Source organism: Brachyhypopomus gauderio, chromosome 13 (genome assembly GCF_052324685.1).
Source record: "Brachyhypopomus gauderio isolate BG-103 chromosome 13, BGAUD_0.2, whole genome shotgun sequence".
In the NCBI taxonomy this organism is placed as follows: domain Eukaryota; kingdom Metazoa; phylum Chordata; class Actinopteri; order Gymnotiformes; family Hypopomidae; genus Brachyhypopomus; species Brachyhypopomus gauderio.
The window spans coordinates 22,659,499-22,675,559 of record NC_135223.1 but is presented as its reverse complement, the minus strand read 5'-3'; the positions used below and the strand labels follow the sequence as shown (position 1 = coordinate 22,675,559).

The 16,061-nt window shown below is 40.1% G+C and overlaps 1 protein-coding gene across 4 annotated transcripts; it reads right to left on the bottom strand.

Moving 5' to 3' along the window:
• Positions 1 to 156: 156 nt before the first annotated feature.
• inpp5b (inositol polyphosphate-5-phosphatase B) lies at positions 157 to 14,656 on the bottom strand. 4 transcript variants are annotated; one of them, XM_076971794.1, is made up of 23 exons: positions 14,368 to 14,656; positions 13,797 to 13,876; positions 13,170 to 13,267; positions 12,639 to 12,668; positions 12,421 to 12,531; positions 10,820 to 10,942; positions 8,378 to 8,462; positions 7,710 to 7,883; positions 6,881 to 6,982; positions 6,119 to 6,233; positions 5,726 to 5,842; positions 5,005 to 5,192; positions 4,587 to 4,698; positions 4,374 to 4,483; positions 4,089 to 4,224; positions 3,891 to 4,001; positions 3,526 to 3,691; positions 2,751 to 2,986; positions 2,152 to 2,262; positions 1,702 to 1,786; positions 1,461 to 1,588; positions 935 to 1,046; positions 157 to 532 (listed from the first exon to the last, which is right to left on the bottom strand). In XM_076971794.1, the coding sequence occupies exons 1-23, from the start codon at positions 14,422 to 14,424 to the stop codon at positions 423 to 425; spliced, it is 2,697 nt and encodes an 898-aa protein (XP_076827909.1). In that variant the 5' UTR covers positions 14,425 to 14,656; the 3' UTR covers positions 157 to 422. The 4 variants fall into 4 exon arrangements, with proteins under 4 accessions (XP_076827909.1, XP_076827910.1, XP_076827911.1 ...); XM_076971795.1 differs by lacking the exons at positions 13,797 to 13,876; positions 14,368 to 14,656 and having other exon boundaries at positions 158 to 532; positions 12,426 to 12,531; XM_076971796.1 differs by lacking the exons at positions 12,421 to 12,531; positions 12,639 to 12,668; positions 13,170 to 13,267; positions 13,797 to 13,876; positions 14,368 to 14,656 and adding an exon at positions 11,668 to 12,249 and having other exon boundaries at positions 158 to 532.
• Positions 14,657 to 16,061: the final 1,405 nt, after the last annotated feature.

Below are 16,061 nucleotides of genomic sequence, written 5' to 3'. Positions count from 1 at the left end.
CCATTGCTTATTTAAGTAACATAACATAATAGTCCTGGAATCTAAAATTCCCATTGATGTCGACAAATGGTGAATAAAGGCTGACCAGATACAGCAGCACTGTTTAAAGTCAAAGAACAAGGACACTTTGTGAAATTCTTTTTTTTTATATATATATAAAGATTGCTTTGTATTTACAAACATGAAAATACTAATAGTTCATTTTTAAATAACGTCTACTTTCCACATAGATACATCAGCATTCTTGCTGCCTAAAAAAATTGCTGTTTCATATTCTAGTTAAAAAGCTCTGAATTGTGTTGAAGCAATTCAAGACAAATGTGCTGAATAAAAAAATGAGCAATTTTGGCACATAATTTATAGCTATTCTTTAAGCAGTTATTCTGGATTCAATTGATTAATAACAATGATGTTACTGTATATTAGTGGGATTCTTGGACAAGAAAATGCTGGAAAAACTCTTGCGTTTTCCTCTTCTCCATAAGGTCTTGCTTTGTGGGGGGCCTTATCAACAAGGCTGCAAATATTGTAGCTGTAAAGAGAAACATGACTTAATGGATAGCTCATGCATCTTCATGAAGTTCATGAACATGTATAAGTAGCCTACAGTGTCCTTCAAAACTAAAATAAGATATCAACAAATACAAAATTGGCTATGGGTAGCACTGATGATAGCATAGGTCATTTTTAATTTAATTCCTGTATATTTAATAATTTCCACAAGTACATAAAATAATATGAATAAAATGTATTGCGTATTATATAGCGTATTATATAATGTATTACATACGATTTTCTTAGAACACTGTATTTACAGCAAAGCTCTAGTCAGCTTTTCCGAGTTCTGCTTTCAGTAAAAAACACCCATGTCCACAAAATCTAAGTGTCTAACAATATACAAGAAACTAGAAGTGAAAGTTTGTCCTCCACTTACCCAGGATATTGACATCCAGGCGATTGTAGTCAGAATTCTTCAACAATTCCCGAAGAAATGCCGTTAAATAGTTAAAAACGTTTTTATGGCACTGAGGTAGCAAGGAAATAATCTGTGGATGTGAAAAAAGATCATCGTTGTTATCACAATATTGTTAACAATACATGACATCTCAATTCTCATCCTTCCAAATTTTGAATTTATTTAAAAAGAATTATAAATCTTTTATAAAATATAATATTTTATATATAGTAATTCAATATTTAATTGAAAAAATCTTAATGTGTAAGACTGGACTATGAGCAACAGAAAAACCTTTGTATAACATGATACAGAAGCTGAGGAAAGTATCGATAGAGTTTCAAATTTTAATACAGAGTCCAAACTTTGTTACAATCTTAATATATAATCTCATACATACATCTTGAATAAACCAAAACATTGTAGTGTACCACTAAGATTCCTTGAATACATTCAGTCTGCTGTACAGCTACAGTGAAATATTCTAACTTCAAAAGGCACAAACCTTTTTACACTGGCCAACATTGGAGCAGCAATCCAGGCACTGCTGGTATACTGAGAAAGGGACCACTGGTTCAGGGAGGGCATCGAGGAAGAGCAGCAGGGACTCGGCCACCGAGTGGTTACTTCCAGCTGGTAATCAACTTGGTCAAAGATGGATACAAAACTGCTTTTAAGACAGAACTCCGTACATAAAAGTGTGACAGAATTCGCCACTATTTAAAGTGAAACGTGTGTAAGGATACGGAGGGAGTCCGGCGTGCCGGTATCTAAGCAATCCCTGATCTCCTCAAACTCGCTTCGTAGGCCGGGCTGCTGAAAGAGGTCTTCCTATAGTAAAAACACAGGGCTGTTTTTAACACCTCATTCATGACTGAAACAGAAGCTAATGTACTATATTTAAGTTTAAGATATTTAAGTAAAAGCACGGCACATTTTACTGGAATCAAAGAGCAACAATCTCTTTCACAGATTCCTTCATTTCAATTGCTAGTACACACACACACACACACACACACACACACACACACACACACACACACACACACACACACAGCTAGGGGAATATTAGGACTGGCACTGCATTTTGTACTCAAGGACATAAAAATAAACAAATGCAAACAGCTCAAGTATCCACCAGCTCTTGTACCACACAAAACCACACATACTGCAAATTGCCAGAGTGGTTTCCTCACCTGTTTGCTGGCATTGCGATAGAGATGGTCCACCATCATCCATATTTCTTTTGGAATGTCTAAAGCCTTTTCAGTCTCTGGTATACTCATCTCACTGGGTGATACTAAACTCTTTATAACGAGATATAAGATGACATTAGATCCACAAGGTCACATTTATTGAACTATAAGCTTGATGCACAATTATTCTAATGAAAAGAAGCAAGTGTATAATCAGGAGTAATATAGTTATTCCTACTCAAAAATACGCAAGTACTCCAGCTAGTTCTGGTGAATACAAGGTGGCCCACTGTTTTGCAATGCTAATAACCCTGATCACAAAATGTTCTAGGCCACTGCACAATGTCCCTACCAACACACCTCTAAAAGCCTACTTGGAACAGTACCCAGAATAAAAACACTTGCTTGTCTGTGCAAATTCTCTTAGCAACACAAGTTTTATTTCTTTATAAGCCGTGACCTTTTTCTAGCTGCTTTTGAGAAACACTATCCAAACTGAAAGTGTGACTTACTGTTCCACACCATAAATCAATCCATCCCACCCACCCACCTGTTCTTTAGGATGGAAAAACTGACGAATCACGGCTGGTGTAACTCACCAGTCTGTGGATGGTGTCTAGGGGCATTTCCTGAATGGGTTCCCTCATCTGGCAGAGGGTGTGAATGGAGGAGCCGAAGCAGCTGGGCAGGTAGGAGCCCGTGACGGAGATGAAGTAGTCCTTGCCCCTGTCCAGGTGCAGCACTAAAATGTCCTCAAGTTGCTGCTGACCCGAGTTCAGCTCTGGAGCCGTGGAGCGGTTGACAAACACCTCCAGATCAATGTCCATGCTGGCTCCTACAGACACAGGAAGAACTCTAACTATGCATATATACACTCACTAAACCACTATTATGTACACATGACCAGTACAGGGTTGCGCTCCGTTCTGCCTTCTTCTAGGGGCAGTTGCTGCAGATTTGTCAGCTGCACATCCATGACGCCACCATTCGACCACATCTCAAAGGTGCGCTACTGGACTGAGATCTTGCGATGGTGCAGGAAGAAAGATACACTTGTACTCCTGGAAGTGTATCTATGGCGTTTTGGTTTAGCAGCACAACAGATGGTACCCACGACTGTTCACATAATCCTGTGCTGATGAGGATGGTTACAGTGTATTGTTGGTAAATGTCTGACACTTAAGTAATTTATGTATATTTTAAGCGGATGTACCGATCAGACATGGACCGAGTGCAAGATTGAAAAATAGTAGTAAACACTTTTGATGAGAAGATCCAACAGAACAACGAATTACACTATATTTGCTTTCTTCAAGAACTGTAAACATCCACTAACCGGTGATTCGTCTGGATTTGCAGAGACGCTGTACTGACCTTGGGCAAGAAAGCTCTTGGCTGGGTTGGCAGTGAGCCAGGGCTTACAGTAGGCTGGCTCGTCCAGCTTCTGGATGAACTCAAACTGACACGGCACCTGACCATCATTGTGAAGCCTTAGAGTCTCAGATCGATGCTGCATGTACTTGACATCCTTGAAGTAGAACTGAAGGAAACACATTTGAAGAAGAGCAATTGCCAGAAAATAATGTCATTACAGACACGACCCAAAAAAAAAAAAAAAAAATCAAAACATTTATTTTCTGTTCTGTATTTGTCTGAGAGCTAACGAGTCATTCACATGCTGGACTCATGAAAGTCATGTGAGATCTGCAGGAGACTCTGTTTCACTGTTTTACTCTCACCTCAGTCTGAGACACAGACACGGATGGAATGCATTCATTCTCTAGTTTGTCCAGGGAGCGCACTATATCCTCAAACGTCTTTTTATAAGCCTCCTCGTTCACCACTTTGATCTATAAAAAACAGTGAGTGATGTTATGCAGTGCCTTGAGCTGAAAGAGCTCTGAGCAGAGAGTGCAAGGCGAGGCCGGGTCTCCCACCCCGATCTCCAGCAGAGAACTGACGGGCTTGTGGTCGCTGGTTTTCAGGGTCATGTGACTTTTGTAATAATGCTGGACGACATTCTTCCCTCTCCATAGGATGCGATCGCACCAGGCCGGGACACGACACTTCTCACTTTACATATGCATATCAAACAGCCATCCCATCCACACACACACACACAGACAGAATATTAGCTGACACATTTAAAGTTAATGGCAACTAAAGAAAGAAAAACAGCTGGCATGACATCCACTGAAGCTCTACTTTACTGAAACTTTTACCTGGTGTCCCAGGAGTCTGAACCAGTGTCATACTTGTATGTTGGCTGAAATTCAATCTCTCCCTCCATAAATCCCACAAACACAGTTTCTTCATCCATTTGCCTCTTCAACTGAAACATACACAGACATTATTGTGTACCATGTTCAAAAACATCCCATCACTCTTAATCGTGTCCCCAAGGGAAAAGAATAAATAAATAAAATTAGTCCTACCTGGTCATAATTGTGAAGAGTTTCAAAATCATTTTTCAGTATAAGGTCCTTCACATATTCAACATCCAGTTCACTAATTCGGTAATTCAAATCCCCTAGCCACAGGACAACACTGCAGACAGAATGTTAGGGTTAAAGAAATAAATAAATGGCAAAACCTCACACAGCCAACATGAACATGGCATAAGAAATCATAAAACATAAATCCCACCATTTGTACTCATTGCTTTAGGCCGGAAAGTATTTATGGTGAGGTTACCTGTGCTTCAGGATGGTGAGGTGTGGAAGTGTGGGGTTGTGCTGTGAGGTTACCTGTGCTTCAGGATGGTGAGGTGTGGAAGTGTGGGGTCGTGCTGTGAGGTTACCTGTGCTTCAGGATGGTGAGGTGTGGAAGTGTGGGGTCGTGCTGTGAGGTTACCTGTGCTTCAGGATGGTGAGGTGTGGAAGTGTGGGGTCGTGCTGTCTGAACACCAGTCTGCTGCAGATGTCCTTGTAGTCCTGGTTGCGTCGTTCAAACTCCTCTATATGTGCAGCCAGGTGGGAGTTCACCACGCAGATGTCAGAGTTGTGGAATTGGAAGCGAATCGCAACGGCACCTTTGTTACCCTGAGAGTTGAATCATGACATTCAGATGTGGAGACCACATTTATAATCTTCTCACTGAATCAGCGCAAGAGCAGAATCTGTGAAGTTGTCCCTCTTTTCCACTCGTGGAGGTGAAGTTTATTATTACACTGTGCGGTGCCACGGGGCTCTTGGGCTGCACTTGACAAAGTTGTCAAAATTAAAGCAGTAACAGAACCGAGTGAAACAGCCTGTACTCGTGAGACGATATTCACAGTACAAGCCGCACCGATCAATTCTGCCTGTATTGGATTTTGACCACAGGGCAAGGTGATACCGCAAAAAATGTAATCCTGATTTGTTTTAGACAGAGGTCTCATCTGCTGTGCAAGCAAAGTGCTTCTGAAAGAACAGGAGTATGAACCATTTATATACGTTTACATCATATCTATCTATCTAATTTGTTTTTTGTAGGCGACTCAAAACACGATTTGAAAAGACAAGATCTGAACGGCCACTGAGCCCTGAACAAGACATTAAGTCACTTCATGTTGGTAACGTGACGGTCACCTCACCATTCTACCCATGATTCCTGTACCCACGGTCTCGGCCTCCAACTCGGAGATGTAGCTGGCGTGCTTCTCCTTCACGTAGAACAGCAGCATGATCCCTACCAGTCGCACCACCTTCACCTACCACACACAGCATGGAGGTCAATGGCTGCCAACACAAGGCTCCCATTAAATGGTCCACCAGCGAAAATAACAGCTAAGCATTCACACAGCTACCGATGGCCTTGGTTAAGTACTTAATGCAGACATTACTCCACTACATGAAAAATCACAATTCTATTAATGTTCTGCAATGTAATGTTCGTGGAGCACTCAAGAAAACTAAACGTCTCTGTGATGATAACTCAAGTTTATGGTAAAAAAAATAAAATTAAATAAAAAAAAAGAAGTCCTTACTAAAGCATACTTGGCGTCTGGGTGGAGGCCCTCAGACACAGCCTTCATCCACTCCTGCTCCTTCGGTGTGTCAGCAAAGAAAAATGCCTCTTTGCTAAGGTCCAGCTCCTGGAATCTAAGGATCATATCCAACAAGGAACATAATCACTATCATGAGTCACGGGCGGAGAACACGCCAAAGGAAAGAAGCCAACGTGAATAAACAAAATGAGAAATAACTGAAGCATTTAAAGAAACTAAATGGAACACAAGCATAGACGAAAGGGAACTAAAGAAGTCACTAACTTTCATTACCAACAACCGGCCATACAAACACAATGGGCTTATAGAGGCTCCACGTAATGACACGCAGATGACATGGCGAATGAGACCCAACACTGCACCACCTGTGTGGGGCGTGGCACAAAACCAAAACATTCGAGACGCACAACGTAAACAAACGGCTACATGGACACCACCACCTCCAGACTGACTCCGCGGGTGGGGAGGCGCCTCGCCCTCACTCCTGTTTGCGCTCTTATTCCGGCCTCGTTCCCAGCTTAATGCAGTTGCTGGATTAAGTGTTCAGACATAAAGACACCAGAGATGTGTGGTGGATGCACGGACAGGTGCCCTCGCCACTGTCGCCTTTGGCTTGCTCATTAGGGTTCTGGACCCATAGTATTGTTAACCTTGTAAACCCTGTAAAGCTGCTTTGCGACAACTTGAGTTGTTAAAAGCACTATACAAATAAACTTTGATTGATTGATTGACAGGTCCTACCCCACGCAGTAGAAGTCAGGAGGTTGGGGTTGGGAGCTCAGCCATGGTCGTAGACTCTCCTTTGGTGACTGCCCGTTTACGTTGTATGTGCCCAGGAAAAAGCTGAGAGGATTGCGAAATTGAACACACACATTCACCAGTCATGTTTCATTAGAAACTATTTGCAGGTATCTGGTTACAGCATAAAGGTAAACTGTTGCCAAATAGTTTGTCAGTTGTTGAACACGATGTTGGTAGGGTATCTTGGCTAATGGACCATACTCAACACAGCTGTAACAGTAACACACCATTACCCCAGCTGCACTGCTAAAGCTGACACTTGTACCATTTCACCATCAACTACCTTGCTACTACCATGTCACTGCTGCGCTGATGATAGTTTAATTACCACCTAAATAATAAAAGGCCAGCAGTGGTGGTGAGCTTTTACTAAGAGATAGCATGCTTTAATGTGTACTCTTTGGGCTGATGAGGTGTACAGTCAGCAATTTCATTTTCACCTTTCCTTTAATACATTTTGTATGCAAATCAATTTTAGCATAAAACAATTTCATCCCATATGGGGAAATGCTGACAATTCAACAACAGTAGCCTAATTTGTCTGGTAGGTCAAATGCATAAAAAAGACATACAAAAAATATGCTTTACTAGGAACATAAATGACTATTGACAAACATTTTATAGCTTAGTGGTTATTTCGATCTTTTAATGAATCACACACTGAGGTTATCTTCAAAACAGTCCTAGGAAATTAGAAATATCGGCATGGACTAAACGAATACGTCAGACCTCTTGCTCAACTGACTGCTAAAGTAGACAAAAATCTTACTTGAAGTTCTGAATATACGTGTACGCTTCCTCATTTTTGAGGAGTTCACACTTGATTAGGTTGTCTCGTAGTCCAAACTGCGGCATGGTGAGCATCTGGGCTTTGTTGGAAACCGTGTGTCTGGATGAACGAACCAGCTCATTTCTCCCCTCACTCTTCACTGTCCCCTGGCCACTGTAAAGATAATAGTCATAAAGAACAGGGAGTAGCATTTCATCAGTAAAAAGTCTCGAACCAATCTCGAAATACACCTTGGACAATGTATGAAAAATATACTTTTGGTTTCATACAGTTAGAAAACAATAACAAGCAAACCTGTACATGGCTGTATATGACTTTTAGACGTCAGTGGTAACTACAGATTTACTGTTATCAGTTTAGGGTGTAGGTCAGATAAGACACTCCTTCTTTCTCCCATACACTGCATTATCTGATTAAGCGTATGTGCCTGAATTGCCTTATTTTTTTTATGTAGACTTCAAAGCACTAAAAAGTGATGATACAAGATAAGTCTTGATACACTCTAAATGCCTTCTGGGTGCAAACACTTTAGAAACAAACATCAGATATTTGAACTAGCACCAGCCAATACGACAAGACAGTTCTGTCGTTTGCTTAAAGGTGGAGCATAAGAGTGGTGAGCTCAGGTGAAACTTAATTTGACCCACCTTCCATCTTCTCTGGACCTTTCTGTGCTGGTATTCAGGTGTTTGTCCTCCTTGTGTCCTCTATTGTTAGCACTTGGCCGTCCCTCTGTGGTAAAGAGAGGAATCAGTGAATAGCAAACATTGATATCAGATCAGACATGACGGACAGCAGTTATTCACAAATCAACTCTTACACAGCGCACAAGCTTGAAGCTGGTAACAGGAAACCACACAAGCTGAAGTTCAAGACACTAAATTACACCAACAGTTCTTCTTTTATGTATGCAGCTTTTTTCTTATATACATCTTAGGTCTTAAAAAACACATACATATAGATACATATTTATATTTAAATGCTTTTTGCTAAATTAATTTCTTCTTACTACTTCATAATATGTATATGATGAGACCTACCCTGAGAATTTTAATGCAGGAAATGCAATAGAGATATGCAAATGACAAAAATACTTAAAACTTGATGTCTGACAAGTTTGTATTTAACAATTTCAGGAACTACATGTCTGCTGCTCTGCATTTTCAACGCCTTCACCACCTTCACGTTTACATGTTTGCAAGGAGACACAGACGTGGTCAAAGCACCATGATAGTTATCGTGTGGCTGTACACTCAGAACTCACAGGAAATGGGAAACTACAGGAACACAAGACACTCCCCACTGAATGCTTGAGAAAGTAACCCACAGCAGGGCACCTTTACAAACAAATCACAAATACCAACTAAAACTTAAATACATATATATAATATACATATAAACTTAAACAAATATATTATATACCTACTAGAAGCGACAAATAGCACAGGTTACTAAACAGAATAGAAAGACACAGTCTCACCACTCAATACTGGGAAACTATGAATTAGACGTGGTTCCCCAAGTTAAACTAAAGTTAAACTAATCTACATCCCCACTAGTTTCCCCTGAAATCTGCTCACACATCTGTATTAATGTGTTCAGGCAGCAGTACCTTCATTAGTATGGGGAGTACTCGCCGGTATTAGTGGCCATGTCCCAGCTAGCCAGCCAAATTGGTTATCTTACATAGGTTAAATGTATCTGAAATAAAAATTAAATCTTATTTGAATGGACGTTTGTGAATTCACGGTGTCTCACCGTCTTCATCCTCCACACACTCGCCATGTCACTCAGCGCCATTAAACACAGTCAGCCAACAAGTTAGCTTGGCTAGCTCATCAAAATTAACGCCAACCTACAGCAATCCACAGCAAATCCGTAAGGTATACGACGTTTTAAGATGATTAACTTATATTTAGCACACACACCAGACTCCTCACCAATAAATCTGCCACCATCAGACATCTCCATCTGATCCCGCTGGCATGCTGGGAGAGATTGATGAAGAGCGCTATCTAGCAGGCTAGCTGGCTAACGACCCGTCTCAGCGACGGATCCGAGCTATCTGTGACCTACACGGCCACCTAGCTACTCGAGTCAGTACTTCAGTCAGGACTCGGTAGCTCGAGCGCGAGCAAAGTGCACCTGCAGACCTGCGTAATCGATCGTCAGATTTAAAAAAGCAAAGCGTTTATCATAACGTGAAAAAACTATCAAGTTTGAAATACAGGCTCGAAACTTTACATTGTTATTGTTAATAACAACAATATTCTTAATATTACTGTTGATAATATTGTTATGCCAGCACTACTACTACTACTGCTTACAAACCCTTGAATTATACTTTTATAAAAATCACTCCAGGAATTAAAGTAAATCTCAAGTACAACCAAGTCCACAAGTTCATGCTAAACATTCAAGTTCCTAAAACATTAAACACTCCAAGCAGTTAAAATAAATTTCAGACAATAATAAAGCAGATGATAATAAATAAGCTAAATGGTAAGCACAATGGCCTTCACATCCATTTTATGAATGTAAGCTTGAAACAGCTTTGGCCAAAGTTCAATGGTTTGTGTATTGACTTATTTATAACGAGGCCGTTCAGTTCAGGCTAGGTCCAAGTGGATGCCAGTGTTCATTGTAAGGTTTAAAAGATGTGGTGCAACAGAACAGTGTGGTATGCAGATCTACTGGTCTGCTCCCTTGGGGGAGGTTGGGCAAATAGTGACGTAAATAGCATTCTCTTTCATAAGATAGCCAGTGAAGTAACAACTTGGTGTGACCAACAGGAAATCCTGATATTTTCACTAAAGTATAGTTTAAAACAAATATTTCGCAGGGCTTAGTGTGACCAGTTAACACAGCCACAACATTTTTAACTTAATCAATCCAAGAGTCACACAGAATTATATGCAATGAGAAACAGAACCTACTTTAAGCAGTGAGTAATACTGCAGTATTCAATGGTTTTTTGCATTAGCATTTACATTTAGTATAACAGCCTTGTAGTTTCAGATGCAGATTAAAAAAATTTTTTAGCCTTATTATTATAACTAGTGCTAAATTACACTTAAGGTAGCACTTACCTCTTTTGTTTATCTTGCTAACTGACGCTGCAGTGGGTGGTACTAATCCAGGCCCTTTAGAATTTTTCTGGTACTTGGTAAGCCAGTCAAATTTCGGGGCCTCTGGGTACTGCTCACAGACATCTAAAAGAATAAAGATGGGGGAAAAAAAATCAAAGGACGTTTATATCAAAGGAGACATGGGATCAGAGGGGATTCAGGATTTGCTTTCAAGATCTAGCCCAGCCTTCAAAAACATTCAGTACCTCATACTGCTGGAGAGCTTCGCCCCCCATTACAGCACATATTGTCAGTTGTTTGCAGTTGTACAGACCTTTGGGTAATTATAGGAGCCCTGTCAAACCTACCTGCAAACTTGCCTCTCCCCTGAAAGTGTGGCCTTAATTATTAGTAAGCATTCAAAGCTAACTACTGAATAACATGTTTTTATTATTAATAAAATCAGCTTTTTCAGCATTTAAGACATTCCTTAAAATAACAGTGACATGTCTACCTGTTTATAACAACCTTATTATTAATATAACAAAAGCACCTATTATCTCTTTAGTATTATAGAAAGGAAAAAGTTTGAGTTCTCTTACAATTGAAGAACTGGTTCTAAATACAGTGTTAAGGAAATGTAGAACTGGTTAAGACTTGACAAAAAAATAAAAAATACGGAAGACAGCAGAACGTTGTTGTAAAAATCATTGTTCAAACTCGTCATATTACTGAGAGAGAAACTGTCTTACTCACTCTTTTAAATTTTTTGTTCTCACACTTAGACAAGAACTTCCTTTCTTCAAAGAGTCTAACTGGTGTTTCAGTTCAACCACATGTTCCTTCGACAGACCGTTGCTGATGCTTACCTTGCAAGTTCTTCATATTCTTTCTGGAAATAAAAGCATTTGCTCGATTGCTCACACTCTCCATCACCGTGCGCTTGTTGCTATACAACAATATCCTTATCTTGTCAAGTACTAACAGGAAAAAAATGTTCTGCTATATGCTTTAGTTTCAGCATTCATGAACTATTTAGCATTCAGTGTAAATAAATCTCACAAAATCTGTATGCCTATTACAGGAAACAAAGGATTTCAGTTCAGACAACTCCACATTCAGCTCTAAGACAAAGACACACACATACATACAAAAAACAAAACAAAACAAACAAACTCCGCCCTCCCTATATTCTCACCCTTCCCCCACTGTCTGACTCTTTTGGTCTTCATTTTGGTCTTAGCAAGTCAATGACACATTTGGCTTCTGTCTGAGAGGCCATTTGACTGAGAGCGAGAGTAGCCTTTTGATTTTACAACTGTTTGTTTCAGTTGAATAGACTCAGTCATTATTCGCTAAAAGAAGAAAAGAACAACTTTTATAATAAAAGAACAATGAATCAAACAACCCATCATACTATACAAGTCAGCTGTATCGTTGGCTTTTAGGTTGGGTATGTTTTTATATAAAGAACTTTAAAATATATATCCCATCATCTAGTAAATGTTGAACTGACCTCATAGTTCCATTCTTAACATTCTGAAAATGTTTTAAGGACATACATACACAGATAAAGGACAACAATAAAGATCTTTGAGAAATAGAAGAGAGGGAACTTTTACCACACCAGGCTTTGTTAACTTCACCAAGGAAGAGACGTGTGTGGGAGCCGAACGGTAACTTGAACTCCATCTCCTCATTAAGGATTGTTAACCGCACTCGAGTATCTGCACCTAATATAGCACATGGACATACAGACGTCTCATTATATTCTTTAAAGGTAATCCAACAAGTTTGGGGTTTATTCAGATTTCAAATGGTGGAAGGAAGGCACACTCACCAACAACAGCAAGCTCATCTGGAGAGGATACTGGAAAGGAAGAGAGAGACAAAATAAGAGTGAGTGATCCTTTTAGACCAAAATGTTCAGACTGAAAATCCAGGGCATTTCAGTTATTTATGGTTATGCCAAAACAAATTTTTTATACTTTTCCCATGTATTATTGTCTGTCGGGGCAGTCATGGCCTGGCGGTTAGGGAACTGGTCTTGTGACCGGAGGGTCGTGGGTTCGATTCCCAGACAGGCCATGACTGAGGTGCCCTTGAGCAAGGCACCTAACCCCATCTGCTCCCCGGGCGCCGGGCTAGGGCTGCCCACCGCTCTGGGCACGTGTGATCCACAGCCCCCTAGTAATCACTAGTGTGTGTGTGTCTTCATAACACAAAGTTGTGCCAGAACATGCCAGAATATATATAAAAAAAAAGAGTTTGAACTATCAAGTCAGCTAGTTATGATAAATGTACTTTCCTTACTCTGGATTTTTGCTAAACAGAACGTTCATGTCATATAAACAGAACTGTTCAGGCTTACCTTCAACAACAGCAAAGTCATAGGAAATGGGAATTATTTCCTGCAGTGTCACATCATTACCAGTGATTGCCATTCTTCTGTGAGTAAATAAGAATAACCTGAAGGAGAAAGGAAATAGGTGATGTACTCTACACAAGTACAAAAATAAATAAGTCCTCTGTGTTTGTGAGCTCTGGTAAGCAGCTTCCTACAGTAGCCATTAAAACACGGACATCACCTACATTTCAACAATTTTAAAGATAATTTTTAAGCTGTAAAGTCTTTGGATATTGATTTAAAATTTCAACATTTGGATTAAACCAAGTAACTACCCTAAAGAAGAGACAACTATTACCAATATCAGTCAAACTACTGGGCTGGTAGTTGTACTAATGTACTCAGAAACTGCAATCTCATGCAAAAAGCCCACTAAAAGTAAAGAAGTAAATCAAACATGTTGCACAGAAGAGTCACAAAACCCTTTCACTATGTGTATTTGCAAATGTCTCTGGTATTAAGTAATATTACATCATACTACACTTCTAAAATTAAATATTTTTACTTGGTATTAGCGTTCAACCATACCAGTTATTATCAGTTTTCCCTAACTTAACAGAACGTGCATTCATTTCAGAAGACTAGTCTTACGCATGCTCCTTGAGATGTTTCACCAGACCCAGAATCCTGCTTTCCGTCATATTGTCCAGCAGGAGAAGACATTGGACAGCCTGTTTACAGTACTTTGTTAAGGATATATTTACGTTCACAACCCCCTCCCCCGCAACAAAAGATTATTACTTGATGTCTTCTAGTAACATAGTTAATGGAATTAACGGAAGGCGTGAAATGGTGTACAACAGCGACCCCTTGTGGACGAGTCCTGCAACACAGCTCACGATTGACACTAAACTTAAGTGCATCCTCGTGGGCGTGCTCCGAATACAGAAACCTAAAGAAAGTTGAGCACCTTATTCGGACGAAAACAGAAAGATTTCAACGACAAATTGTGCGCAGCATTTAATGCATTACACTGCTAAAGTCTACGCGTGTGTGGACTCTTATTTAAAATTCTTGAGGTCAAAACCTCGGCCTGCATTTTGATGATGTGGTCGAATGTAATATCCTTACTGATGAATGTTGCATCTAGCTAACCAGCTAACCACAGTCAAGCGAAAACAGTGGATAAAATGCTTATTTTTCCACAATTAAAGTAGGATACTATTATACAGTTTTCTCCGTCATCCAGAGTCTCTTGGATCGCTGCAGACTGATCCATTTCCTGCAGCCGGCAACCACCGATGTCGCAAAGCAGCTTCTCAAAACAGTCTAAGGAACCCACTTAACGGTACGACACGAAACATGCGGCTGTTTCAACCATGCACGACTCGTTTAAAGCGTGCTAATGTGGTTTCATCCGATGGCTCACCATTAATCCCCTTATCCCGCTCACTAACTTCACTTCATTTCATTGCCACGCAGAGACTTCAGAAGTTTGTGATGACGTCACGCACACGGAACGCCCCCCTAGGCGCTCAGAGCTGGAACTACGGAACGCCAAATGTGCCATTATTAATGTCATCTAAACGCGTTTCTTTTAATTGCCATTGACCGTATTCAACGTTAACTCATTCATTAATTTGCAATAAGACAAAACTGCTGCGGAATGTTGCGAACACATTATACGTTTTGTGGTGTCATACTGACATAGAAGATATATAATATATTGTAAAGCAAGGTTTAGAAAACGGTATACTAGAAAATAGTATGAAATGCAATACAGTTGGATAAAGACTTAAAGATAAAAAAGAAAGAATAAAATACACGAGCCTTACAAAAACTGCAACAGTGACATAAATGGTTAATTACAGGCTAATAAAACACTAAATCAGAACTGATAGGTATTTACCCTCATCTTAAATGTCTATTATCAACACCTCTCTGGTCACTAGAAAGGGGATTTCAAAGCTTAAAGCCTTAAAAAGCTTTAAAGCTTAAATATGTCCAGCCACTCTTACTCGGGTAGTAGCTATGACCAGCATAATACCGTTGGCTGATGTAAGAGCTCTCGCAGAAAGTCAATTCATTAAGGTACAATGGGACCATGAAAGGTTATTAAAATGTAACATAAAATCAATCCCCAAAAGCACAAAAATCTAGAGCAGCTGTGTGAATAAAGGTGAAATGTGATCCCCTCCTTCAGTAGATGTGAAATCCCCTTCCCTAATAAAACATAAAAATCAACCATTTTAGTGGCCACGACATTTTGTTGATGTCCTAGAGGGTCAGACTTGAAGAGCCTTTCTCACTCACTCAAGGTCTGCACACAGAAGGGCTCTCATCAGTACATTAGCCAGCTACATACACACAAAGTAGTTAGCAGTGATGACACCAGCAAACTAAACTCCTTGTTACCTATGACAGGTGTTCCTATAAATGATAGGATAAGTGAGTTTTATGGGTGGAGTGCATTCACACATGGACTATTATATGTTCACTGGTGGCATTAATGGGGATATCTTAGCTTAACATTATACCTTCCTGGATTAGTGTTGGATATTCATTACAACATGGTGAGTGTCTTAATATAGTGTCTTGGTCTTGCTGGCATGCAACCAGAAGAACACGCCCACTTTCTCAAACACACTTCAGTCACACACAGCCACACCCTCTCTCAGTCCCCCTGTTTCTTTACTGAACTACACATAACTGTCCCTTGGTAATCACTTAAACCCGCAGGAATATGCCTGATAGCTTCCCATTTGTTTTAGAACCAGAGAGCCCAGCTTGAGGCGAGACACATTTATTTGAAGCTGTCCTTTTCTTCATCCGCTCGCTGGAGTTAATAAATGCCTTCTTTGCCAACTGCACTCATGCTTTGCTCTTTCTATGAGATGTCACATATTGTTAACGACA

What these genes read in the sequence shown, in the direction of transcription:
- inpp5b (XM_076971794.1), bottom strand. Translation starts at nt 14,424, where the DNA reads ATGGATCAGTCTGCAGCGATCCAAGAGACTCTGGATGACGGAGAAAAC. An exon ending in AGTTAACAAAGCCTGGTGTG is followed by an intron (nt 10,943 to 12,420) that starts GTAAAAGTTCCC and finishes TTATTCTTTTAG; the next exon opens with ATGTCTGTGAGCAGTACCCA. An exon ending in CAAGAGCTTTCTTGCCCAAG is followed by an intron (nt 2,987 to 3,525) that starts GTCAGTACAGCG and finishes CTGTGTCTGTAG; the next exon opens with GAGCCAGCATGGACATTGAT.